This window comes from Cricetulus griseus, chromosome 4 (assembly GCF_003668045.3).
Source record: "Cricetulus griseus strain 17A/GY chromosome 4, alternate assembly CriGri-PICRH-1.0, whole genome shotgun sequence".
Lineage (NCBI taxonomy): Eukaryota > Metazoa > Chordata > Mammalia > Rodentia > Cricetidae > Cricetulus > Cricetulus griseus.
Genome location: NC_048597.1, coordinates 180,975,121 through 181,002,625, shown reverse-complemented (window position 1 = coordinate 181,002,625; position 27,505 = coordinate 180,975,121). Strand labels below are relative to the sequence as shown.

At 39.4% G+C, this 27,505-nt stretch overlaps 1 protein-coding gene and 1 long non-coding RNA gene across 4 annotated transcripts in view; one reads left to right on the top strand and one right to left on the bottom strand.

Annotated features, from left to right (window-relative positions):
• Window positions 1-302: 302 nt before the first annotated feature.
• Window positions 303-27,505, top strand: LOC118237904. Its single transcript, XR_004769638.1, has 4 exons — window positions 303-374; window positions 24,791-24,923; window positions 25,686-25,749; window positions 26,292-27,505. It is a non-coding gene; the product is annotated as an uncharacterized LOC118237904 (long non-coding RNA).
• Window positions 12,916-27,505, bottom strand: part of Ice2 (interactor of little elongation complex ELL subunit 2) — a 37,937-nt gene continuing 23,347 nt past the window's right edge. For 2 of the 3 annotated variants that reach the window (XM_027411255.2, XM_027411256.2), the window contains exons 12-16: window positions 25,801-25,930; window positions 21,081-21,165; window positions 19,900-19,950; window positions 18,160-18,418; window positions 12,916-13,955 (exon numbers count right to left, since the gene is read on the bottom strand). In XM_027411255.2, the coding sequence (XP_027267056.1) occupies window positions 13,827-13,955; window positions 18,160-18,418; window positions 19,900-19,950; window positions 21,081-21,165; window positions 25,801-25,930 (654 nt within the window). In that variant the 3' untranslated portion in view covers window positions 12,916-13,826. Of the gene's footprint in view, window positions 13,956-18,159; window positions 18,419-19,899; window positions 19,951-21,080; window positions 21,166-25,800; window positions 25,931-27,505 lie in introns of those variants that run through there. The other variant, XR_003484572.2, reaches the window with a different exon arrangement.

Genomic DNA, 27,505 nt, shown 5'->3' with positions numbered 1-27,505 from the left:
AAAATAACAGCAGAGATCTGTTAAATACCCTTAATGTACTAAATTCCTAGTAATATGTGATGTACCTGTGTGAATATAGGTAGATAACTAGAGACAGGAACATATCCTGGAGATACATGCTATCACCATCCATAGGGTGGGCAGGGAGGGCAGGGAAGAGTGGAGCCCTATTTTGTTACTCACAAGACCAGAACTGATGCAGAGTCTAAAAGAGGATGCAGGAAACTAAGGTGGAGCTTGGCTAGACACCAACGGAAGCCAAGGGCACTGCGATCCATCAAAATGTAAAGGGGAGGGTAGAACGGAAACAGGAGGTGAAACTAAGGCTCCACAGCTGGAAGAAGAGAGAAACTGCCAGAAGGGAAGTCAGGAAGGTAGGGTTAGGTTTCGGGTGGGCTAAGGGGGGCTTCACCTGCTCCTGTGATGCCCACTGAGGGTGGCAGAGGTCAGGCCTAGAATAGATCACTGGTATGGATACAAAGTCAACTCCGCCATTCTTCAGACAACAGAACCATGAGAGAACAAGGAAGAAGTGGAGATTTGGGGAGGAAGGGGTGAGTGAGGGAAAGCCCAGGAAGGTGGATACTGTGAGGCTACTGCACAGAGGGACGAGGGTGGTTCCTACCCTGTGTACATCTGGAGTTTCTCACCTTCTCAATGTTAGTCTCTCAGAATCTGGGAACAATACATTTTGGCCCAGGTTACCTCTAAGTTCCTTATAAGCTCCTAAATTAATAGCTATGCAAAGATAGTCTCAAGTTTTCTAAGACTGTTAAATCAATCACTGAATGATTCATGATCTAGTGTTATTACTCAGGCAACTGAACTTCAGTTCCATCCTTTTGCATGCCAGCATCTGCTTTTCTGGGGCACCGGGGATGCCTGACTGCTTTCTAAGTGGGTGGGTCTCGGGACTGTGGTTGAAGCCAAGGGCAAAGTAATGGGTAAGCTGTTCACTCGACCCTAGCTGCATCTCTTCTCTTCTCTTCTCTTCTCTTCTCTTCTCTTCTCTTCTCTTCTCTTCTCTTCTCTTCTCTTCTCTTCTCTTCTCTTCTCTTCTCTTCTCGTGGTCATCCCCACATTCCAGGGCTCCACTCCCAGATCTGGAGACTGGCCAGATGATCTCACTGGTCTTTCCCAACTGTGGTTTCTATGATTCATCAGCTATAGCAACTAGGGTGGGGTCAAAAATACAACTCCAGTCTCAGGTTATGCAGCCCAAAAGGAAGGACTCAAAAAAAAAAAAAACCTGTTAGGATTAGAGAATTTTTCTTATCAAAAGTTTTTTGTTTGATTTTGGTTTTGTTTTTTGGGGTAGCGTTTCTCTGTGTAGCCCTGGCTGTCCTAGAACTCACTCTGTAGACCAGGCTGGCCTTAAACTCAAAGAGATCTATTTGCCTCTGTCTGAGTATTGTGATTAAAGGCAGGTGCCACCACACTTGGCCTTTATCAAAAGTTTTATAAACATTTTTCTATGAAAGTTGAAAAAAAAGCTTATCCTGTGACAGATGAAAACATACTTGGGCGGGGTGGTGGTGGCACATGCCTTTAATCCCAGCACTCGGAGCTACAAGAGCTAGTTCCAGGACAGGCTCGAAACCCTGTCTCAAAAAAAACCAAAACCAAACAAAAAGAAAAACGAAAACATATTTTGGTTTTAATCTCCCACAGCCCCCCCCCAAAGAAAAGCTGTCAGGATAAATCTGGTTCTAATGCTCAAGAACTCCTGGGATGGGTTCATCCAATGTTATAACATTAGGCTCCACTAAGTGCCAGGCCCTAGGCAGAGTTGTGCAACAGATGGGAACAGGAAATGCTTCCTACACAAGGTCTCATGAAAGAAAAAAAATTATAGGTTGGTTGGTAACTGTATCAGAAACACAAGTACTCCAAGAACACGGGAGGAAAAGACCAGCCCTGTGAGGAGCAGTTAACCATTAGAGAAAGGCAAGGCACTCCTTTTGAGCCAATGCTTCAGTTACTCTTAATTCTTTGAAGTGATTGCACAACATAAAAGTAAAAAAGGAAATAGAATACACACCCATGCATTCTGGACAGGCAGGAAGTGGCCGGGTAGAGGTGTGACTTTATTTTTACACAACCCATCCTGAATAAAGGCTGGTGGCAATGTCAGTCACTAGGGATATAATTGATCACTCCATTGTGAGGCTCTCCTCCTCTACTTAAGTATTTCTGTCAAAAGCAAATCTTGGTCATTGAAGTGGAATTTTGAGGAAAAGCTAACGGTCATTCCCAGCCAAGGCTGATGACTAAGAGGGCAAAGTTTAACAGGATAGAAAACCAGCCGGTTGGGGTTAAAGGTATACAAAGCCACAGCCAGGCCCTTAGTTGAGGACACTAATTTATGAATGCAGTATGATTGCTTTTCTTGTTTTAACTTTGATATGAGGTTCAAAGTAGAGATCTATCAGTCCAATTAAGCTTTTTATGGTTGCTGATACACTAAATAATTTAAAAAATGAGCAATATTGTTTAAAAAGTCACTAGTTTAGAAGGAAGGATAAAGTAAAAAATTTAAGGGCTGAAGTGGACTCTTCAGTGGTGACTGACTATTTATGGATGATGAGCTGACACAGCAAAAGACTCTCAAAAATCAACACTCCAAGGTATGAATAGGGGTGCACACCTATTCATAGTAGGTGCGGTAGATGTAGTAGTGCCATTTTCAGTCAAATACGCAGGCTAGCTAGGGGCTCTATACATAGCTAAGGATGACCTTAAACTTCTGGTTCTCCTGCTTCAATGTCCTCAGTACTGGGGTTACATACAGGCTTGTGTCACCATGCCCAATCAAACCAGGGGCATCATACATGCTAGGTGGGTGCTCTACCAGTTGCTCTACATTCTCAAATGTCAATTATTGTTTTTTTAAATTTATTTATCTTTACTTTGTGTGTATGTTTTCCCCTAAATATATATGTATGTATACCTCATGCATGCCTGTTGAATCCCCTGGAATTGGGATTACAGATGGTTGCAAGCCACTGTATAGTGCTAGGAATCGAACTTGGGTCCTCTGCAAGAGCAACACATGTTCTTAACTGCTGAGCCATCCCTCCAGCCTGAGCTATCATTTCTTAAGTGATTTTCTTGAGAAGTCAACGGTCTTTTTCCAGAGTCTCTTCAAATGATGCACCTGGAGGCGAATTCTCCACAGAGGAAGTGTGGAAAGGAACCCTCCTTTATTTAGCTCTACGCTGTCAAGTAAGCATAGACATCTGATGTGCTCACGGGAAGGCTGTGGGACTCACCGCCCTCCCATTTACCCATCTCTCTCCAGTACATTCGCCACTGAACTTCGAAGACAGGGCCTGGCTGCATTCCCACAAATATGGCAGGTTTGGTTGGCACTAAAGACACAGGGAAAGAGTGATCACTGTGATTTACACCATAAAGCAGCCTCCTAATGCTTCCCTCAGACTTCCTCATTCCCAACCTGTCCCCATCTCTTGATTCTCCTTAGGGAAGGTCAGCCATATTGCCTACTCTATTCCCACCTCTCATGAAAAGCTTTGGACTAACCCCATGTCATCAGAAGCTCCCACAGTATTTCCTACACAAGTTTGCCTAGCATATCCTCTCTCCTTCCCTGTAGGTGAGGCCTACCATTCCAACAGCTCACGTGTATCTATTCCTTGGCAGTGTCTGTTGTATCTCCCAGCCTGAAATTTCCAAAATGCCTTTCAAAGTTTAGCCCCAATGGTAGTACCCCTCGCTGATTCAATCTGACATTATCTCACATCTATCTACACAGTGACTTGTCACCTAAAAGGAACTTTCCAATCCATTATTTATTATTAAGTGGCTACTGTAGCCTGTAGAATACACTGGAAAGGCATTACTATGAGGACTTTAGGGATTAAAAAGAGCCAGGCTTGAAGAGAGAAGGGATGAATCATATCCAACGGTAGGGGTTGAATGTTAACATTAGAACTACTCCCAACCACTCTCCCCACCTCTCCCTTCTGTCCAACAATTGCCAGCTGGGGGTGGGGTTGGGGGGTGGGGAGAGAGCTCAGTTGGTAAAAATGACTGCTGTGCAATCCCCGGAACCTATGTGTAAAAAAAAAAAAAAAAAAAAAAAAAAAAAAACCTGGGTGTGGTAGTGAATTTGTAATCCTGTAGAGAAATGGAGACAGACAGATAGACAGATCTCTGGGTCTTAGCTTAGATGATCTAGAGAGCTCCAGACTCAGTAAGCGACCCTGTCTCAAAAAATAAGGTGGAGAAAAACTGAAAGATTGACCTTTGGCCTCCCTCCCTTCTTCTTCTTCTTCTTCTTCTTCTTCTTCTTCTTCTTCTTCTTCTTCTTCTTCTTCTTCTTCTTCTTCTTCTTCTTCTTCTTCTCTCTCTCTCTCTCTCTCTCTCTCTCTCTCTCCCTCCCTCCCTCCCTCCCTCCCTCCCTTCTTCCCTCCTCCCACCCCTCTCCTTTCTGGGCTGTCTACCTCAAAGCTCATCCTCTCATATTTCTTCACCCCTCAAAGTTATAGCTGACAGCCTCAGCCTGCTGGATGTGAATTAGTTGGAGCACTGGCTGCTGGGAGGCAGAAGGCTTGGCTGTCAGCAAACTCAGCACTCCCCTGGATACAGAATGACATTTTGGCCTGAGGCACTTACTAAGTTACACAGTCCTGGCTCCTTATGAGTAAAAGTTTCCAGGCACTAGGGTGTAGCATTAAAAAGAGCCACACTGAATTAGGAACCGACCGACCACTCTATTAGCTTCCCCACACACCCTGGGATGCAGAGATGGTCAAGGCTAATGCTCTGTGATTTCATAACTTCCTTCGGCTTTCTTGCTGTACTCTGAAGCCCATAATTCATTGTGCAACTGTATGAGATTGTAGGTTGGAACAGGACAGAAGGGACTATCAGCTGCCTGCAGAGGCACGGGGGAGTTAGAATTCTCATCACTTTTGGTGGGGCAAAGGGCAGACATACTTACAAAATGCATTCTGTTATTTTACCTTAGAGTCAGAGTGTAGTATTGTTGGAGCCCTAGACTATGTAGCTAAAACTAAGACACTAATTCCACAATACAATACACAAACTAAATGTAAAATACACTACATTTAAAAAGGCTGTGTACTACATGCATGCAACATGCAGTGCCTTTGAAAGCCAGAAGAAGGGTTACATATCCTGGAACTGGAGCTAAAGACATTTGTGAGCTGCCATGTTAGAGCTGGAAATTGAACCTGGGTCTCTGGAAGAGCAGCCGAGAGCTCTTAACCAGGAGTCTTCTTTCTAGTCGAATACATTTTATTTCTTAGTTGTAGAAGAATATTAACTCTCTCAGCCAATAAAGCAAACAGCTCTTAAAGCCATCATTGAATCTAATCTATTTACTTTCTAACCTCTATTATTGAAAGTGCATTCAGTGCCTCCCAAATGATCAGTTTTTAATTGTATGTAATTATGGAGTATCATCTCATAGTTTTGAATCATGTACATATTATGCAATGTTCAAACTGGGTGAGTATATCTGGCTCCTTAAGCATTTAACATTTCTTTGAAATTAAACTGTTTGAAATCTCCTCTTTGACCTTGTTGGAATCTACAGCGTATTGTCTTTGCCTGTTGTGACTCTTTGGAGCAGCAGTTCATTTCTCCTTTCCCATTTCTCCTTACCCATTGATCAGCCCTTTCTCACTTTTTGTTGAAACCCTCAGAGACAAAGGTGAATATTGCTTCACGGAGAATTATAGTCAGTAAAACTGGTGCTGGACACAATACTGTCTTTATTTATTGGAGTCCTAACTAATAGATGGGAATTGGAAAAAAAAAAAAAAAGGTTCCTGTTTAAAGTGTGTATCAGCAGTTTAGGTTGGATGGAGGTCTGTGGAAAGACCAGTTTGCAAGCGTACTCACTGACGCTGAGAACACTTCTGTGCCAGTGGTGAGGCTCTGAGAGCGGAATGGAAGAACAGGTGTGATCTCAGCAGCCCAGGGACAGTAGTTGTGCTTTTGGCTCTTGGTGTTGGTGTTACAGGGAGAAGCAGAGGCCATGGATTCAAGTCCAGACAAGCTTTGAGGTTGAGAGGAATGTTTTGAAGAGGTTTCACAATATGTTATCTCCCAACTGTTGAATTTAACCGGAATCTTCATTTTTGCTTCTTCTCCTTTTTTTGGAGGCAGGGTCCCATTGTGTGGCCCAGGCTGATTCTGAATCATGTTTTTCATGCCTCAGTCTCCCATGGGCTGCTGGGATTGTGGATGACATGTTCCACCACACATAATCTTCTGTTGCTCTTAGGGGAGGTAGGCCAACATAAAGTGAATTAGTATTGTAAAAATGTGTCTTGTTAAGACTTTCTTAAGTGTGTGTATGTCTTCTTCTGGGTTTGTGCTGGTAAGTGCTGGTGCCTGTGGCAATCAGAGGAGGATGTCAGATCTCTTGGAGCTGGAATTATAGGAGGTTTTGAGTGGCCTGATATGGGTGCCGGGAACCTAACTCAGGTCCTCTGCAAGAGCAGTACAGGTTTATTGAGCCATCTCTTCAGTTCCTGGAACTATATATTCTTTTTTGACGGATGACAACTGTGACCTTCAGTTTCTTTCTCAGTGCCCAGCTGCCCATAGAGTTGAGTCCAAACATCAAAAAGGTAGGAATAATGAAGATTAGAAACAGCTTACTGTCCACCAACAGATGAATGGATAAAGATAACATAGCACACATACACAATACAATAGGTGTGGTCAATTCCCCCAAGTGTCATGGCAGCCAAAGAACAGGGGAGACCAGATGGGTAGGTATATGGGGACAGTTGAAGGAGTGAGTCTTTCCAAATGGAACCTTCATAAGTAGTATCATATCTTGACCTTCTCCAATTGTCTTATAGACCTTTCCAGGGGCTCCCAACTAGTCTTTACCAGTACTGACTGCTAAATTCCTCAGTGTGCCTACCCTTCCACATACCACTCCGTACCTCTCTGCTCTCTATGCTCTCCTTCCTCACCACTCAGCTCTCAGCTTGCTGTACTGCTGCTGTTCCACATCAAGAAATCTGTAGATGGCTAAGTCTAATAGCATCCCCCCTCATTAATTTTCCCTGAATCCCTTGACAATGTAAATAGCACCTTTCAAAAAGATCTACTCTGCAATAACCCTAAATTCATACAAACACTGTAGAAATACATGTAAGTATACACATTGTTGTGGTGTACCTGACATCAACCCTGCCTGCTACCATTTTCACACCTAAATTTGTAAAGAAGTTACAGATACCATGTCTCATATCAGTGTATATATATGTATATATATACACATATATATACACATACACACACACACATATATTTACTTCCCGAGTATAGGGCACTGTCTGGCATCATAATGTTAAAATGAAATTAGCCTTTACCTACCATTATTCACTAACCAACATGCTTCAAAAGTTAGGCTGTTCCAATGATACCTCCATTAGACCAGGAACCAAGTTCAAACCATAGTCATGAGTCACATTTAGCTAGTGTCCACAAGCAAAAACAGATCAAGTTTGGGTGGTTTGACAGAAAATGGCCCCCAAAGGGAGTGGCACTACCAGGAGCTGTGGCTTTGTTGGAGGAAGTATGTGGGCTTTGAGGTCTCCTTTCCTCAAGTTTTGTTCAGTGACACTCTGTCTACTTCCTGCTGCTTGCATATCAACATGTAGTAGCTCCTTCAGCATCACTTCTGCCTGCATGCCACCATGCTTCCTGACATGACAATAATGGATTGAACCTCTGAAACTGTAACTCACTACCTTAATTAAATGTTTTCCTTTATAAGAGTTACCGTGGTCCTAGTGTCTCTTCACAGTAATAGAAACCCTTACTAAGACAACAGTCTTCCTCTGTCTTTCACAGGAAAGATAGTATTCCTGAAAATCTCCAACAACTTATCTTATAGACTGCCTCTGGTTTGGGTTCTCTGAGTGTCTCTCATGATGAACACCTTTATGCCAGGAAGATGCCACATTACTGACACTGTACTTTCTCCTGGTGCAAACTAAGAAACACACCTGCTATGTTCCTGTCTCTACTAGTGACTACCTTCTGTTCTGTCTTAGGACAGTTTCTGTTATGTTTAACTCTTAAGTAAACTGATAAACACACTATAGCCACCAAATCATAAACAATTTTCAGGGTGATTCTTTAAATAAGACTATGTAATTGTTCCTATTTATCACCAAACTCTCACTACTTTAATATCTGTTGACTGCTAAATTACTCTAGCAATTACGAATGGGTGATTTTTCTAACTGTCATTCTGTTTGTTGGTTGGCCTACTGTAGAACTGAATGTCCCCTCCTGTTTGTTTATTCATTTATGGTCAGTGTGGACTCTTGAATATACTATTTTACTCAGAAGGTTGCAGATGATTACCATAGTCATTTAATATTCAAATTTTCTTAGACCTGGGACTCCGTTCAGCTAGCCCTGCATCCTGATATGCTCCTGCCATTCTAAGAGCATTTTCTCTTCTTTTTTTGAAAACTTTAAAAAAAAATTTATTATGTATACAATGTTCTGCCTGCATATATGCTTGCATGCCGAAGAGGGCATCAGATCTCATTGTAGATGGTTATGAGACACCATGTGGTTGCCAGGAGGTGAACTCAGGACCTTTGATAGAGCAGCCAGTGCTCTTAACTTCTGAGCATTTTCTAATGCAACCAAAATGTCCACTTTTCCCTGCTATTTTTTCTCTTATTCATTTCTGCTGATCCATCTTGCCCTTTGCTCCAATTTCAATCACCACAGATACACTAGTGACTCTGAAATCTGTATTGATGTGGCTTCTAGCTTGAGCTCAAATCTTTAAGACATAAGTAATTTCTATCTTAGATTTAATGCGTTGACAGTAACTGACATCTTTTGAATCAGGGTCCTGATGTGCAGCCCATGTTGACCTCAAACTCATAAACCCTCCTGTCTTAGCTTCCCATGTGCTAAGACAGTAATTCCTTGTTTAAAGTCTTTTCTTTCTACACATTAAGTCTAATTCTTTTACTCCCCCTAAATGTGTTCATGGCATGCATGGTGTTTTAAAAATAGATTCATACCTATAATCTACCATAACAACTGTACTGGCCAGATATGGCCACTAGAGCAATAATGGTACAAATGCTATAGGAATAACCAACTATTGTCTGACTGGATTTAAGTTCCACTCCATTAGGTAGAACCCATACCTGCCACTATTAATGGGGTCAAGAACCTATGGCTAGATAAATCACAGGCCCTAATCTACCATTATTCTGCTAAATGGTTATAGTATACTATATAAAAAGACTCCTAATGACTTACTGCTAAAGCCATAGAGTGATGCGCCTTTCCACCCTCATCAGAGAAGCTACTTCTTGTAGCAGATGGCAATGAACACAGCTGGTGCAGAGCATAGCAATCACTCATTCCTAAATGGGATGCTTATAACATACCTTTCCCTACAAGGTAATGGGGGATGGTCTTATGTATAAATGTTTCTCTGATTGGTTGATGAATAAAACACTGATTGGCCAGTAGCCAGGCAGGAAGGATAGGCGGGCTACCAGACTAGAATTCTGGAGAGAGGAGAGAGGAAGAAGCTGCCAAAGAGATACCATGTAGCTGTCGGGAAGATAGGACGCCGGACCACTCTCTGGTAAAATAAGACCACATGGAATACTTAGATGAACAGTTAATAACTAAAAGAGATAGCCAATAAGAAGCCTCAGCCATTGGCCAAACAGTTTATAAATTATGATTAAGTCTCTTTGTGTTCATTTGGGGCTGAAGGGCAGCCGGACCAGGCAGAACAGAAACTTGTCTTCAACAAGGCTCAAGGATCTTCATGGAAAAGTGGGTAGAAAGTCTTTAAGAGTCATATTGGTGACCAACTGAAAGGAAACAATCCTTTCTAGACACAACAAGGCAGATGTACATATGAACTATCACAGAGATTGTGATAGCATACACAAGAGCTACAAAAGCTCAAGCCAGACAAATCCCAGCATGGTTGAGTGGAGGTGGGAATGAAGTCCTATCCCTAAAATTATTATTGTGCTACTGACAACTAATAGCTGCTGGGAGAGGGAGTCAGTTGGTAGGTTGACCATGTTCTAGGGTAGGCAGATAACCAAGAGTAGCTGGATAACACAAATTGGAATTGATATGCTTATAAACCAAAAACAAACAAAAGATCCAAAGTTGAGTATGTAGGGAAGTGGGGTGAATCTAGGAAGAGTTGGGAGAGGGGGAGTGAATATGAGCAAAACATACTATGAAATTCTCAATTAATAAGCATTACTTAAATTAATGGGTTCACATAGTCTTTGTGTATTTCTTCCCTCACAGAACTGGCATTTGAGACTGGATTTAGTGACTTATTTCTAGCCAAGAGAATATGGCAAAAGTCAGTGCTTGAGCTCTGGGACACCGTCACTTCCTTGTTGCTCCTTTCTGGGGCTGCTAATGTTAGGGTGTGCAGGCTATGGTACTGTGAAGAATTTGGGTTGTGCTACACAGCAGTCCAGACAAAAAGCAACAGAAGAACCAAGGCCTTCCACCTACATACAAGTGTGTGAACCTTGGCTTGGAGGAAGTGGATGTCTCCAGCCAACAATAGGACTGTAGCTACAGAAGAGCCCTCAAACCTAGGGCGGCAGGCTGAGCTGCACCTGGACTCTGGTCTTTGGTATTTAGGCATGTCATATTAAGTGACTAACACTCAGCAACAAAGCATTTAAAGCCAGAGTTCAGGGAGTAGAAACAGCTGAAGCAACAGTGTGCTTCCTTCTCTTTCTAACCACACTTTTATTTTTTTCCAGTGAATAACACCATCATTCTCCCAGCATTACAATGCTTCTAGGCAAGCTGTACCTGACTGACAGTGCTGACTTGTTAATTCAGGACCGTTCAAAATTTCAAATCCTACTTAACAACATTAAACTTTTCTGCAGTGCATTCTGTAGACTAATGCTGACAAAAAGCCCTTTTCAGACAAACACTTGATCACATTATTTGTTAAACTTCACTACAGGTTTTCAAGTTGTGTGGGATAGGATTCCAGTATTAGAATTGCAGTTTGCTCGGTTATCTCCATGTTCACAGCCTAGGCTCTGGCTACCTTTCACATTTTCATATTCTGCAGCTATCCTTCTCTAACTCCAATTCATTAAAAAATAATAATAATAACCAGCTGAAGTTTTAGTTCAGAAACCCCTTAACTACCACGACTTGGCTATGTGCTATGTCTTTTTATTTTCTTTTTGTAGTGGTAGGGATGGGATTCAGGATCTGAAGTATAGGCAAGCTCTCTACCACTGAACTACATATCCCCAGCCCAAGATGACGTCTAAAAATTACTTTATCAGAGCACTCACCACACAAATTCCTCTACTAGCATGTACACCTACAAGGAAAAGAAAAATCTAATTTGAGACAGAGTTTCATGTAGCCATCTATCCTTGATATCTATTTATTTCTTCATTCCTGAATATAACACGTATCTATTGACCATGGCAACTATACTATACTATACTATACTATACTATACTATACTATACTAGGTATTGTAATTTAATGATGAACTAATATGCCCCTCTCCTTCCACAGCTTATTGTCTACTGTCACATAAACAATATCGTGAGGTCTGAATGTGACAAGAGGACAATGGTGACCTAATGGCATTTCATGACATAATGCTATAGCCAAATTCTTGAACTTGTTTTCTAAGGTGTTTATATAATTATACTTTCACACAAAAGAATAAATGAGCCAGGTTGAGGTTCATAATGTCCTAATATCTCTTTTTCTTTCTATGCATCTAAACAGAACCTTTCGTCACAGGCATGCCAGGCAAGTACTCTAATACTGAATTAACCCCCAGCTTGAAAAAACAAAAAACAAAAAAACAAAAAACAACAAAAACTTTGCTATAGCATCATCAACATTACTACCTTGCTTAAAAATTCTTTATGCTAAAAACCAACAATAAAAGAAACCATCAAATATATTGTTCAGCACAGTCGAAAACCAGCTCCATGCGTTCAGAATTGTTCACAGGTTTGATAATTAGAAAAATAGTCACTTGTAGACAGAGGAAGCAAGGTAAAGCATTTGACATTCAGACTGCAGCAAACATTGACCAGCCTTGGAAAAGAACTAATTCCAAAGGGATTCCCTACCCCACACTTCCAGGTTGAATGTCAGATGAGTCACAACTAAAATATTTCTGGATACATGCATAAGTGACAAAGTTTATGGAGGAAAGCTAAGTGTTTTAAAGGGGGAATAGCAGGTTGAAGAAATGATGTATTAAAATTCATACAGTAGCTGGACATGGTGGCATACACCTTTAATCCCAGCACTCAGGAGGCACTCATGTGATTTCTGTGTGCCAGGACAGCCAGAGCTATGCATAGACTCTGTCTCAAATTTAAAAACAAAAACAAAAACAAAAAAATCCACACAGTAATGTGTACTAATAATTTAGGCAACCAATCTCTCAGAAAAATCAATTCAAAACAAAACTTGATAGCAGAAGATAAAAATTTCAGTTTAAAATATTTTAGAGGATTTGGGTCTTATTTTTAATTAAGAGAATTTTATTTTATGGGTATGTATATGTAATGTATATACATTATACCACATACATGCAGTGCCCATGGAGGCCTGAATAGGTCATCTGATCCCATGGAACTGGAGTTATAGATGGTTGTGGGCAACCATGGAATTGGGAATCAAACCTGGGTCCTCTGCAATAAGCCCTTTCTCTAGACCCTGATTTTTGGGTATAATTTCCATGAACACACACACACACACACACACACACACACACACACAAACATGCACCCACGCACACTACATTCCCTAAAAACAACATGAAAATTGCCTTTGGATTACAAATCTCGTATGTCTGAGATGGCAAACACATTTCTGATACTTTTAGTGTTTATTAAAAAATAGGTAACAAAAAATGAACAAGTCTGTCCCCTCAAACCCAAACTGGCCATACCCACTGCTGATGCTGCTTTCTGAATGAATCAGGATAAATGAGAAAAGAAAAAAGAAAAACAAAATCCTAGGCTTAATGGCACCTAAATCATGCCTGATAGAATGATCAAGCTTTTTTCCTGGAATGCCTGAATCATTTTGTCTTTGCTTTCGGCAGTGTTTCACCACACTCAGATGGAATTTGTGCCAAGTTTTAGAGGCACTTTTACCAAAGTTGTCACACCACAGAATGCTAGTGTTTTTGTAAAACACATGTGTGGTTGCCTAGCAGAAAAATATTAATTTGCTACTTTTCAGAGATAGGGATTTATTTTCCTTGTTTTTACTTCTGGTGTCCACAATAGAATTTCAACGGGTTTTCAAAAGCAACAACAGTAGTGCTAATACTGACAAAAATGGGCTGTAAACAATGTGCACAGCTGTTTCTAACAGTGGCAATGTTTAACCCTTTAGACTAGGCTCATTAGACTGGAAATACAGTCAAATTATTAACTTAATACCTGACAGTTCCTAAGATTGCAAGTGGTTTTCCTACCTGTGATTGTTAGAAAAGCGTACTATAAAAATATTTTTCTTATTCAGTTCACAGCCACGTAAATGGAGCATTTTAGATTCTCCATGCACCAGAGATGAGGAAGGACACTAAGTTCTGCTGTCACTGCCCTTCCCGAAGTTGGTAGGTTTCCAAGGCACTTTGTAAGAACTCCAGGAGAGCAAGGGGGAACACTCTTCTTGCTATCTGACTTTTCGGGCACATTTCCCCTAAAAGTTCAACATTAAACACTGTTACAGATGGTTTTTCTGAAACTTCATTTTCCACGGTCCAGTCCTTACGTTATTTTCCTTTTATTCCCAGCCACTCCTTCATTTTCAACTTGCTGAACAGGCAGGCAACTACTTTTGGTTTCCATGGAAACTGGATTCCTGTGGCTATGGGTAGGCATTCTTGTCCCACCAACCTAAGAGATAGAGGAAGAGCAGAACAACTTAATACATTCACAACATGCCTGCACACAAACAACCCTGCATCATTTACACAGAGACTCTCAATTTGGGAATGACCTTTTGTAAGTTTTTAAGTCCCAGCCATGTGGCTATTTAAGAAGGTTTAATCTGACCCAGTTTTAAAAGCATTAAACTTCTGGTAACAATGAGGAAAGAAGCTGGAACAGGGCTTGGCTGTAAACTGCTGTTGCATTTGCAAGATGCTGAAAGGTGAAATTAGAAAGCGAGGGAAGGCCAGACCTTTTGCGAAAGTGTGAAGTTCTGTGGGAGGGCAAGGAAGAAAGGAGAAATGTGAGGATAGGGAGAGGAAACACAAAGGGTAGAAAGACAAAGGGAGGACAGAGAGTAAGACGGCAAGGCAAGGAGATAAGATGGTGGAAGAGACAAAGAGTAAGAAAGAGTTTAAAAAGTAAGAAATTAAAAAAATGTGCAAGGAAAGAAGGGGAGAAACAAGAGAAGAAAGAAAACTGAGGATGGAAGGAGAAAAGGACATCAACAGAATCAGGGAAGGGAAGAGGAGATGGGCATAGTTAATAGTAACATCAGCTTCCCTCATGCCTGCTCCAACTTGCACCTAGGTCCTAAAACCTCAGAAAGAGGAAAGGCCTGCTAATCAGAGTCCTAGCTAAAAAGAAGACTTGGAAATGCTGTTACCTTCCTGGTCACTTAGAGACCTCACAGGGGACAAAAGTTGTACAGCCTGTGACCATTTCCACAAAGCTGCCTGTAGTGACCTTAGGTTCCCCTAGCCACCTCACAAAGGCAGTGTTTCTGTACATCCCATGCAGTCAATCCTGCAGATGGGAAGGTAAGGGCGGTGGTGATTCAAACTCACTCTCTCACAGTCTAGCTCAACAATCAAAGTGCTAGTACTGTGGTTCACTAAGAATGTAGTACCAGAATCTAGTGTCTCTACTTTCTCCTAGAGCTTTTAGGATTTGCTTTTAAATTACATGACTAGAATGGGGGCAAACCAGAGCTTTAGTCAGTCAGCCTGTCTATTAGTCTCTGATGCTCATGTCTTATATGACCAATATGCACTGATTCTCAGACACCTGTCAGTCCCCCAACTGAGTATTTTTCCTGAAGGTACTCATTAACTGGGCTTTTGAGAGAGACAAATACTCTGAAAACTGTGAGTGTTCAGTAAATGTCTATTATGGAAGCTATAGTGGTGAAGCTACAGTAGGAGGAAGAAGTGGATCTACTGGAGTATGCAACAGGGTTGAAGACTGCAGGCCCTGTCCAGGGATGAGGATTTGGTTCAAGAGAACTAGGGATGGAAGATCACACCAAAGAGAAGCTATACCAGAAGATATGCAGACAGCTGTTGCACACAGGCTTTGGCTTCCCAGTTTTCAGAAAGCTCTGATCTTTCCGCATATCTGCTAAGGCTAGAACCCCACAGGTGCTGAGCTTGGTTGGAATTATTAAAGTTCTGTTCCCATGGCCCAGCTAGGAAGGCAGCAGGGAGGTGACATCAGGATAGAGAACTGCATGGTATAAACAATCCTATCCAATGTGAACAACAATTGACAAAAATCAACAACTAAAATGTCCTAAGAATTTGTAGGAAAAGTTATTTCTTAAAAGGGCTTTGGGATGTTTACTGACTAATTGGGTATAATAGAGAAAGGAAAAAAGAACAATGTTCAAGTAACACACACATGCATCTCTGACAGGCTAGCTGTGGCAGGAGGAATTCTGCTGACTTTGAAAACACTCCAAGGCACACTGGTTATCCAAATGTCTATGTCCCCAGTGCTGGGCTATGCAAGTGTCTGGTCCCAGATAAACTCAGAGCATGTGTGCCTGCACTGGACACTGTCTAGTGATACCCATGGCTGAACTGTTAGAATGTATATTTATGTGTTCAAATCCTTAGTACACAGAATTTCTCTTTGCCCAAATGAAATTTCTTGTTACACTGCAGCACATTTAGACCACTCTACTGAAAAAGTTAAATCTTCCAAGTATTTCTAAGGCATAAACATTCAATGTTTGGAGTCAGTCTATACCGGAAAAGTATAACAGTATCACTCACTTCTTTTAGAAACACCCTGTGTAAATGTTTTCTTCAACTTAATGTTGTTCAGTGCCAAGGTATTAAACCATTCATTTTCACCAAAAAGGAATGAGACATCCCCATACAGAATTATATGTTATAGTTGACAGACTATAATTAGTGTTTCTAAATTAAAAGAAAACTGTCCTCAAAGAATACAGATTTTCAAAAACATTTTCAATTATTTTTAAGTTACTTAAGAAATTTCTTAGATCATAAAAATGACTACTTCAGAGTATTTAGAAACTAGAAATAGTCACCAAAACTGAAGATAGTGTTAACTTTCTCCATTTTTTTCATTTTCTCAACTAGTTCGTCATGTTTATATTTTCTTGTCAAAGTTTACTAGGAATGGGAAAGATGTTTCAGGGTGAAATGCCTGCTTAGCATGCACAGGGCCTGGCTTCAATCTCCAGCACCAAAATATTGACAAATAAATAGAACAATTTTTACAAATTGGGTGGAGAACTGAACAACATGTATAATTCTAGCCAATGTGAACAACAAAAACAACACCAACAATTAAAGTCCTTGGGATTTACAGGAAAAGCTATTTTCTCAAAAGGGTTTGGAGACATTTACAGACTACTTGGGCATAACAGAGAAAGGAAGAGAGAAGAGAGTGTTCACAGGAAACACACGTGCATCTATCAGAGCTCCTAGGGAACAGTACAGAGATTAAAAAACTCAGTAATTTGAGTCAAAGGTGTTGGGCAACAGGGCAGGAAAATACACTGTGTTTTTGGTCACTGGACATTTAGGTTCATTTGTAGACAGCAAAATTCTTCCTACAACTAAGTTCAAACTAAAACTGATTACAAGACATAACATGACATAAAGACTGGGTGGCATGATAGAAGGATATCATAGCGAGTACCTGCAGCTGTGGCTTCAAATTCCAGGTTAAAAAAAAAAAAAAAAAAAAAAAAACTACTCAGCCGGGTGTGATAATGCAAGCCTTTTAATCCCAGCACTTGAGAGGCAGAGGCAGATGGATCTCTACGAATTCAAGGCCAGCCTGGACTACAAAGTGAGTTTCAGGACAGCCAGGGCAACACAGAGAAACTGGTCTTCAAGAACAAAAAAAAAAGAAAGAAAGAAAGAAAAATGCGACTCTACTGACATTTCCAGAAGGATTTTTATAATGAATGTAACATTAATAGTAATTCAATAAACCCTAAATTATAAAATACTTATCATAATACAATTTAGTTCTTAATATTTTACTGTATTTTTAATAAGCCACTTCACTCACTAATTACTAATACTTGTCTTTAAATTTTTCACCATATTACTAATAATTTTTAATTATATCATAATTTTATAACATGGACTTTTTTTGCAAATTGCCTCAATTGTTTAATGGAAGATGATATACATAAAGAAGAACTAAGAGAAGACAAGTTTGCTTTGGACAGAAACCAGGCACTAAACTTTGTGGATGCATCATTCATGCACACATACAGCAAGTTAGCAGAGATTTCTTTAGCTGATTTATTTTATTTTTTTATTTTTATTTGAATTATAAACAAGATTGAATTACATGACAATCCCAGTTCCCTTCTCCCTCCCTTCCTCCCCTACCACCCCCGCAACTAAAACCTTACCTTATCACATATCCTTTCTTCTAATCTACAACTGACTCAACCTTTCTGCTCCCTCATGACCTCTGCATCCTTCCTCTTCTTCCCTTCTCATTCTCGTAGCTCCCTCCCCCCTCTTCCCATGCTCTCAATTTGCTCAGGGGGTCGTGACCCTTCCCCCTTCTCCAGGGGACAAAGTTCGTCTCTTTTAGGGTCCTCCTTGTTTACTAGTTTCTCTGGCAGTGTGGACTGTAGGCTGGTAATCCCTTACTCTATGTCTAAAAGCCACATATGAGTGAGTACATATCATGTTTGTCTTTTTGTGATTAGGTTACTTTCTTTAGCTGATTTATAAAACTTATAAAAGGGGAAGTTCTACTTACAACATAGACATAGGTTTTGGATGCTGGATGGTTACCAGGGTAAATGTAGATATTCATTGAAGAGAGTCAGAGAAAAAGATAGTAATCAACAACCAAATAGGATATTAATTGAAAAAAAAGAACATACCTTTGGTTGTGCTGCAGGGCGCAGTGATTTAGGAGGAAAAGTACAAGGTATCCGCCCATGATGGATGTGATATGGTAACAGGTAACTGGGATCTAATGGAACCCAAGGAACGGAGAGACTGGAAGGTACTCCAGGAAGGTCACAATGTGCTTTATGCAGATTATATGCTGTCCTAGTAACTTTTCCATCTGAAGTTTTGTAGATCAGGAGTGAAGAATCTTCTGCTGCATGAGACAGCAAGTAGGACCCGTCCTGCAAGCTGCATCCAACACAGGAATTCAACTCACGGGCTTATAGTGCTAATCTTCCCATATTCTCCGAACCCCACAGAGCAAAACTGAGCTACCACAGGAAGGGCATGCCACTTCTGAAAGCATTTCAGGGCCAGTAAAAGAAAAGATTCCAGAAGCCTTTAAAACTACTTTATACTCTTCTGACAACCAATGTTACCGTTTTCATTCCAAAATTCAGAAATATCTGACCATTTCCTTTTCACTATTGTATCAATTTGTAAATGTCAGTCATTTAATGGAAAAACAATCCATTTAACTCTCTAATCCATAATATACTCCAACCATACATTTCATTCATTCAACATTGTACTTAGTTTCTAATAGGTAAGAGAACAGAGACACAAAAGATAATGTGACATGTCCAGGACTCTAAAGTGTCAGAAACAAGTGAGGGAACATGTAGGAAGGATGTAGAAATAGCAGCAGGCTTATGTGTTTAATAGTAACTGTCGTTTTGCCCCACTATCCACCTTCATATTAAATCCTTCACACAAGGTTTCAAGCTTAGCTCCAAATTGGGCAAAAGAAACACGAGAGATGCTAAGCAATCTGTCCATAGTAGGGCTTCAATCAGACCCAGCTTTATGGTTTGCACACAGGTCAGAGCCTCAACCACAATCCTCTATTAACACAATAATTGATGATGGCCAATCTACTACATATTTATTTATTTATTTATTTGTTTGTTTGTTTATCTATTTGCCTACTAGAAAGCTTCAAGGGATTCAATGTATCACCATAAAGAACAAAAGGCACATGGACAGTGGACCCTGTTTTCTTAGGAACACACAGCCTCTAGGCCAAAGTGGCAAAGAGAACAGTTCTTTTCCACATTATTAAAATGAAGATGATTGGCTTTAGCTATATAGATCTGCCTACAAACATAACAAGCTACATTTTCACTAACTTTTAAAACTGAAAGGAACTGGTGTTGACAAAGGAGGTCCAGAGAATTATTATTAGCTTCTAGGGAGGCTTTTCCCTCTCTCATATCACTTTCATATACAGAGGCCAATGATTATTTGGTAGAGAGAAAATATAACATTTCAAATATTGAGTTTCTAATTAATGAAACTCATGTATCTTAGAAGATTGACAGTTTGAGATCAGACTGGGCTATTGCAGTAAGGCTCTTTGTGTGTGTGTGTGTGTGTGTGTGTGTGTGTGTGTGTGTGTGTGTAAGAGAGAGAGAGAGACAGAGAGAGAGAGAGAGAGAGAGAGAGAGAGAGAGAGAGAAATATGAACAAAACAAATACATTTGGAATTTCATTACGGACAGACATTATCATGTTATCTTTCACTCAAATTTTGAGAATTTTTAACTCTGATAAGACACTTGTATACTTCTGGTTTTTTCATCTATCTCTAACAACATATTGACAAAGCTTCTAATAATTTTCAGCAAAGAAAAACAAAATATCTATGCCAAATACCCCAAAGTACTTACCTACATAATTTCTTTAGAATGTGTTGGAGTATGTTAAATAAACTTGAAATCCTATTAAACAGAAGAAACTGATGTGAAATTAAACTTAAACAAACCAAACAAACAAACCTAGAAAGCAAAGCATCACCAATAATATGTATGAGCAGCAGGCTAATAATGCAGAATAAGGACCAGCAAGTAGACTATGCTTAGATTCCTTCTTTTCATGTTCATGAAGTATTTGGCTCTGTGTTAGAGCAGTTATACTCATATAATTAAAAATACCCAAATAACATAAAACTATAGAACAGTTGTATTCAGTTGCCAAGAAAACTGACTGAATGCATGTGCAATGACAGAGAAGTACAGAGTGAGGACAGACTAGCCAAAGGGAAAGCAGAGTATTTTTCTAGGTATTTCATTGGTGCTTCATTACATATAAATTTATTTCCATTATTTTTCTTTAAAAAAAGAGTTTCATTGTGAGAAGTGAAGCAAAGGCCTAGTTAGTAATGCCATGACTTTTCTATGCACACATATAAAGCAGTTCTTACAGAATGGACACTAGTGTAAGCAGAGTTCAAGTTTGACTGTTCCCCCACAGAGCTGTGCCAAGCAAGCGAAGCTTTGTAGATAACAGAGGTGACTTTAGCATATGAACTACAAAGGTTGTGCTCTATCTCAGCCTGTGCTGGAGTGAGCACTCTCAGACCCAACTTCTCTGTACATGAAATGCTACCACAAGCCTTCATGATAAAATGAGATAATTTACATATACTATTTTCCCTCACAATGAGGTCCTCAGAGTTCTGATGACCACTTGCTTAGTTATGTCTAACATTTGGCAGGATGGGCAAATTTTCATAAGTCTGGCTTCTGAAAGTCCAATCAGTCATGTAATCCCAATGTCTGAGAGTATGTGGCTGTCTCATCCTTCCCCTCTACACAGGGCTAGAATGATTCCTTTCCTGCACTTTAAATACAACACATTCTCTGGCTGTAGCCTCGTTTGTCTGAAGTGGGAAGACATGTTATTAGCAGTATGTTTCTTTGCAGATGGAGGTAAATAATGTAAATTGGGTTGTGGAGACTCAAGATCTTGAAAGTAATCAACACCTTCACTGTTTAGAGGTAAAAGAAAATCCAAGATCACATTACAGGAGTGAAGTCTTTTCAGTGCCCACCACAAAGTACTTCCTTACTTGAGTGCTGCAAGTTTTTCTTTTAATTCTTCTGAGGTGATTTCTTCTAGCAAGAAAAGCTTTGAAGTAAATGCGTCAATATGCCCTAAAAGAAAACATTGAACTTAAAGAAATCCAAGTCACTGTCTTTGTAAAACAAATCAAAAAGTTAACTAGTCTCTCTACGTAAAAAGATGATTTTACACATTTTTAACAACTATAAAGGGCTTTGTATTTAAAAGGATATATATATATATATGTCTTACTAGCTATCGAGTAAACCTGAATTTACAATGATATAAAATACAAATTATGGCACATATTCATTTTAAAATATTTGAATATAGGAAAGTTTACACATTAATTTAAGATCATAAACTGCTCAACCATTGTTGCTTCCGGTTCCCACTAAAGCTGCATCTTCATGATTGTAAAAGGGAAGCATGTACTCACCAGGTAAATAAGCAGTTAAAAATCAAATCTGTGGACTGGGCATGCTCAAAGTCTCAAAGACACATTATTATAAAACTTAACTGTAAAAATACAGATTATTTTTAATGGGAGGCAAAGGCAGGTGAATCTCTGTGAGTTCGAAGCCAGTATGGTCTACAGAGTTCCTGGACAGGCTCCAAAGCTACACAGACAAACCCTGTCTCAAACAAACAAACAAACAAACAAACAAACACCAAAAATAAATAGATTATTTTTAATTAAAGCAATCATAAATGCTTCTGTGAGTAAAGCAATCTATTTAAAGTCTTATTTCCTTGCATGCCTGATATAAATCTATAATTTATAAACAAAATCCCAAACATTATATCCTTAAAATGACATTTCTGTCGGAGAAAGTAACGTGTATATTTTAAATCAAAATAGGCTGACACACACTGAGGTGCTATAATGTACAAGTGACAGAGGAGATCCCTGAGGCATATGGTTGGGTTAACAGGAAGACCATGCTACTACTACTGTATGAAGATTAAAAACATTACAGTGCAACAGTAACACCCACCAATACTGAAAATAATGTTTTAGATTTATTTATATTTTTAACTCCTAATATTTTATTGTCAAAACAAATTACTTAGGAAGTAGGATTAGTCACTGGGACTACAAAAATTGCATATAGTTTAATATTTTATTTCCATATCTAGCCTACTTTAATATCATTTGCTTTATGCTCAAAGAAGTTAATTAGAAACATTTTTACCAGATGTCTTCTCTCTAACACAACATATCCATCTGTTTCCACAGCCACTTGTTATTTCTTATGCCAACTTTAGTTTCACCTCTCCATTTCTAGTGCTCATTATATGTGACATTTCTAATAATAAAGACATTTTAATGGTTTAATAGCTATAGAAAGAGGATATTAAATGCAATAATGCATTTTTGATGTTTATTACATAAGCCTTTGAGACTATTAATAGCACTTACCTTTTTTTAAGAAAAAATTCAACAAGTATGTAGTATAGTACCCAGCAAATAGTTTGTCAAAGAACTAACTACAGAGTCCTGTCCTAAGTTCTATGAAGGCTTACTTGCTCAAGGAGGCAACTCCCAACACTGGAGCTATCTAACCTGAGGGCTCAAGTGAGTTCTTTCAGTGCCTGAGATACTTGTCTCCTCAGCCCTTGGGGCACTTGAGCCAGATCTGAGACATGAAAGCTCTTACCATTGTCCTTCAGTCCTAAGCAATCTTCTTTTTGTAGATCATACTTTAAGATGAGGTACAGTTGGGAGGCACTGCTTTAGGTAGCAGAAATTAAGCCTTTACGATCACGCATCATTTATACATAATCCATACATATGTAGTTCTAGCTTTACATGCAGTACAAGTTTGTAGAAACGATTACACAGGCTGAAATCATGTATTTCAATGATAAATGGGAAATTTTACAGTTACTTCACTATTTTTACATGTTTTATCAAAATAAATTCTCCATCAATGTAAGTATTTAGAGAAATAAAATATAAAATATATGCATTCAGTATACTGCAATTCAAAACATCAAAAACAGCATGCTTCTACACTTTCCAAAAAGTCTTACCAGAAGCTGCCTTTTCACACAGCTTCCAACAGAGAAATACTTTTCCCCACTGTGGCAACTGTCATACTCTTATCTAAGTCAGGATCAACTTCCATAATAATCCAAGCACTCCTTTCAATTAAAACCTTATACAGGTGTTACTTTATCTTTGATGTCACACCACTGTTCAATAGGTTAGTCATTACCAAGTTCTCTGGCAGTGACTGAAGAGTCTCTTGAGCAGTGACAGTGTCAACATTCCCAGGCAGCTATTTCTTCTATAGCTCCATGCAAGTTTGACTACAATTTCATTTTCAACAACATTACCTTTTGTGGGTTTTCTGTTCAATTCTGGCCAATTCTTTATTTTCATTATTTATCCTCATAAAATCTCAAATGGCTGACCATGGGAAGACAAGGAGGCACCACACTACACATTTGATTTCTGTACACGAACTAGTAAGAGGTACACAGTGACTGATCAATGCAGACTAAAAGAGGGGACACAGGCAGTCACTGCTCATGTATGTCTGTAATCTACTTCATAATTAGTGGACTGAGGAACTGGCAGTGAAGTTTATATGTAATATTTACTCTTAATATACTGCCACAACAGAGGTCACGCTTGTAAGAACTATGTAAAGTGAGGACTGACTGAATGCCAACTCTATGGATTTGATAAATGTAACACTGGACAGTAGAGAAGTAGTGATGAGACTACAGGTTTTCTTAAAGGAGTAACTCTTAAGGGTTTTAATGGGCAAAAGACACTGTAATCTAGACAAGGAGGTTTATATATAACAAAACAAGCAAGCAAAAAAAAACCCCAAAACAAAAAACCAAACAAGTATGTTTATTCAGCCAAAGACTGTGAGCTATGGTGGTTCTCAGAATGCCCTAGACAAGCTGTGTTATTATCTGAGATTGTGTTAGAAACATAAAAATCCAGGTCCCATTCTGTATTACTCAATCAGACACTCTAGGACTAGTGCTAGCAATCTTCAGTTTAACAAGCTCTTCAAATGATTTCATTGAGCATTCTTCTTAAGAGTACTATAATACTTTTAAACTCCTAATACTGATGGATTGTGTGTGTGTGTGTGTGTGTGTGTGTGTGTGTGTGTGTGTGTGTGTGTGTGTGTGTGTGTGTGTGTGTTTTTGAAACAGGGCTTCTCTGTGTAACAGCCTTGGTTAGCCTGGAACTCACTTAGTAGACCAGCCTGCCTCTTCCTCTCAGGCGCTGGGATTAAAGGCGTGCACCACCATGCCCTGTCTGATGAGTACTTACTCAGCATTTGAATGTCTGCTCCTAGGTTATGGGTGCAGCTCAGAGGCACAGTGCTTACCTACCACTCACAGGTCCTGGGGTTCGTCCCCAGCACCAAGACAACAAGAAAGGGGTATACCATTAGTATCTACATTAAAATAAACCCAAAGTCCTCAACAACTCATGTCCTTCAATAGTGTCACAGAAACCATATGCATTATCCTGTCACTTGAAACTGAAAGGCGTATGTATCAATGAGCAGGTCTTTAGGCTAGTTAGACACTATTTAGGACCTGTAAAAAGTTCTTAGGTGAAGTAGTCATACAACTGATAGCAATTTTATCTGTTAAACAGTACATTGGAAAATGAGTCTGCATCATCTATCAGTATTGTAAAAAGTTCACTGATAAGTTAAAAAAAATCTTTTCCTCAAGTGGATGTAAATGCTTACATGAAGGCTGTGGAGTGAAGGCTTTGGAGGAACATTAGAATCCTGATTACTGATGGAAGCTATTAAAATGAATGTCTGGCTGTGTCTGACAATGGAGGAGAGCCCTAAAACATTAGGTAAGTGTGGCAGGCAGCACAGGACCAACTCCAGCATTAGGGAGGCTGAGGCAGGATTGCAAATTTGAGGCCACCCAGATGATATATATATATATATATATATATATATATATATATATATATATATATATATATATATACAACCTCCCCAAATATTGATTAATCAGAATGGGGGCAAATTTTCAAATAAATAAGCACTGTTTCTAGATCAGGCAAGAGAGATACAGAGCACTCACTATACACAGAGCATAATGCTTGTACCAGAACATACAGATCTCTACCAGGCTCTGACTTTAAAATGCTTACTGTCTGGGAGGAAAAAGGGATGGCCTAAGAAAGAACAGTAATGTAGGAAGTAACAAACAAGTAAAGACAACACATTTAGAGATCAAAAAAAGGAAAAGACTGAGGGAGATGGGAGCCCGGCAGGGCAGACAGATCAATATTGTATTGATCTCTATTGGTGCAGAGTCCAAGACAAGGGATGACAGAGATGTTCAGTATGTAGCATTCCAATGTGAAAGAACAATATGAACAGTAAGAGCAAGAAACTTGCCATGTGAAGCATGTTAACTATTCAAGACCCTGGCAACAACATTCAAATCCCTGCTAATTCCCTTCTGCTCAAAACTTCAAAACCAAAATAAAGATGTTCCAAGATGAGACTTCTAAGACAACATCATTAAAATTCTAAGAAAATTATAAAATATATGTAAATCAATTTAGTAACAACCAATACTCCCTGTCACTGTTTTACTACAGAGTCAGCATAATCAGAGGAAAACAAAAAAGGACAAAATGGAAGTATGTACAGCTGAATTTAAAGGTAAATATTTAAAGGGAATTACAAAGGGGAAGAGGACTCCTATAGACTCACCAACATAAAACGAGCAGTTGGAATGCAATAAACTTTCAGTCCAGAAGCGACAGAGCTCGCTTTCAGTCAGAGCTTCAACTCCATAACAACCTTGATACTCTACTTTTGGTAGCACGTAAACTGGAAATTGCTGTAATGCAAAATTGCATTTTGTCAAAGCTCTAGATCTAATCTACACATATACTCCAAGGTACACAAGTGCCCACAGACCATACATATATACAATAAATCAAAACCCAAACAAAAACAAAATTTACTACTCATAGAAAATACATTTGCCTATATAGCCAACAGTTTTCAAATATTTGCAGGAAATTTAATTTTATTTATTTTGTACAATGTAGGTTTTTGACAGGAAGATATGTATACATTTGTCTCTGGGAGTAGACTCAGGAAGTAGAGGGTGGATAAGGGACTCCTCACCACCACCCTCATCTCTAACACAGACAGACAAACTCCCCACATACTGCATCATGTTTCCTCTCTGCCAGATAATGTGATTCACAAGCAGACTCCTTGGGACTCCAGCACATGCAATTGTTCTAGGTCCAGAGCTAAATGCTAGAAGGCAGTGACTAGCACCTCTCAAAAGAAAAGAAAAAGGACCCTCCCCACTTTGGACATCAGTCACTCAGCAGCTGCTTTTCTTCCTAAGAATGAGTATGAATACCTGCTAGAACAACTGTGGATGTTACTATCTTTACAACACAATCTTCCAAGCACTAAGCATATGACAAATTATCCATTCAGAGCTTACTGGTCAGGATATCAAGCAGATGGAGTAAGACAACTATCCCCATTACTAGTCTAAGGGTGGATGTGCAAGCAAGTACCTACTTGTGGAATACTGTAGCAACCATGTTATGTACAAAAGTGCTCATATACCATTTATATACACAATAAATCAATACCCAAACAAAAGCCTTAAGCCTCATGTCAGAGAGCTAAGTCATATGTTCAGTGGCATAGTTGATGATTGATTGAAGAAAAGGAAAAGAACAGGTGATGCAAAGGGAAGATGAACATCTTTCTGTATCTTAAATGGATTACAGTGTTAATTTATGCATGGAAAATATACTTCAAGACACAGACAGTTTTGGTTTTTTGAGGGAAATGTGATTTTCTTTGATATAAAACTAAGTATTACATCTGACTTTATTTCTGTATGTATTCTACTGCCATCTCCAGGAGGCCATGAGAAGGGCCTGGATTTTTCTTTTCCTTAGTGTCAACAATTGGAGTGTAAATCACAATCAAGATTTGTGATATAAGTTACTTATTCCCCTTGAAGGGCAGCTGTAGTCTGTGCTGCCCAAGTGAAAGCTGTTCTTGTTTCTTTTTGCATAAATCTCCTAAACCCTTGTGTACTTTCCTAAAAAAATAATTCATGGCTAGAGTCTTCTCTTCAGTACCACTAAGTGACTTCTATTCTTAACATATTACACCTTTAAGCAAGCTTTTTAAAAAACACCTATAATGCCAACATATTTGGGTAACTAGATGTAAACCTGTTAACCATTTTAGAATGCAGTACTTGGGATATGTAGCTAACTGGGACAGTCAAGAGCTAGTAGCCATCCAGTTGGCCTGGATTTCATAGTTCTGCACAGAACTGGTAAGCTCCAGCTTTGTCTTGGTTCACATCAATCTCTTCACTGTTGTTCCCTCAAACTGGCTGCTATTTTAAGTTCTCTCCTAATAGGCA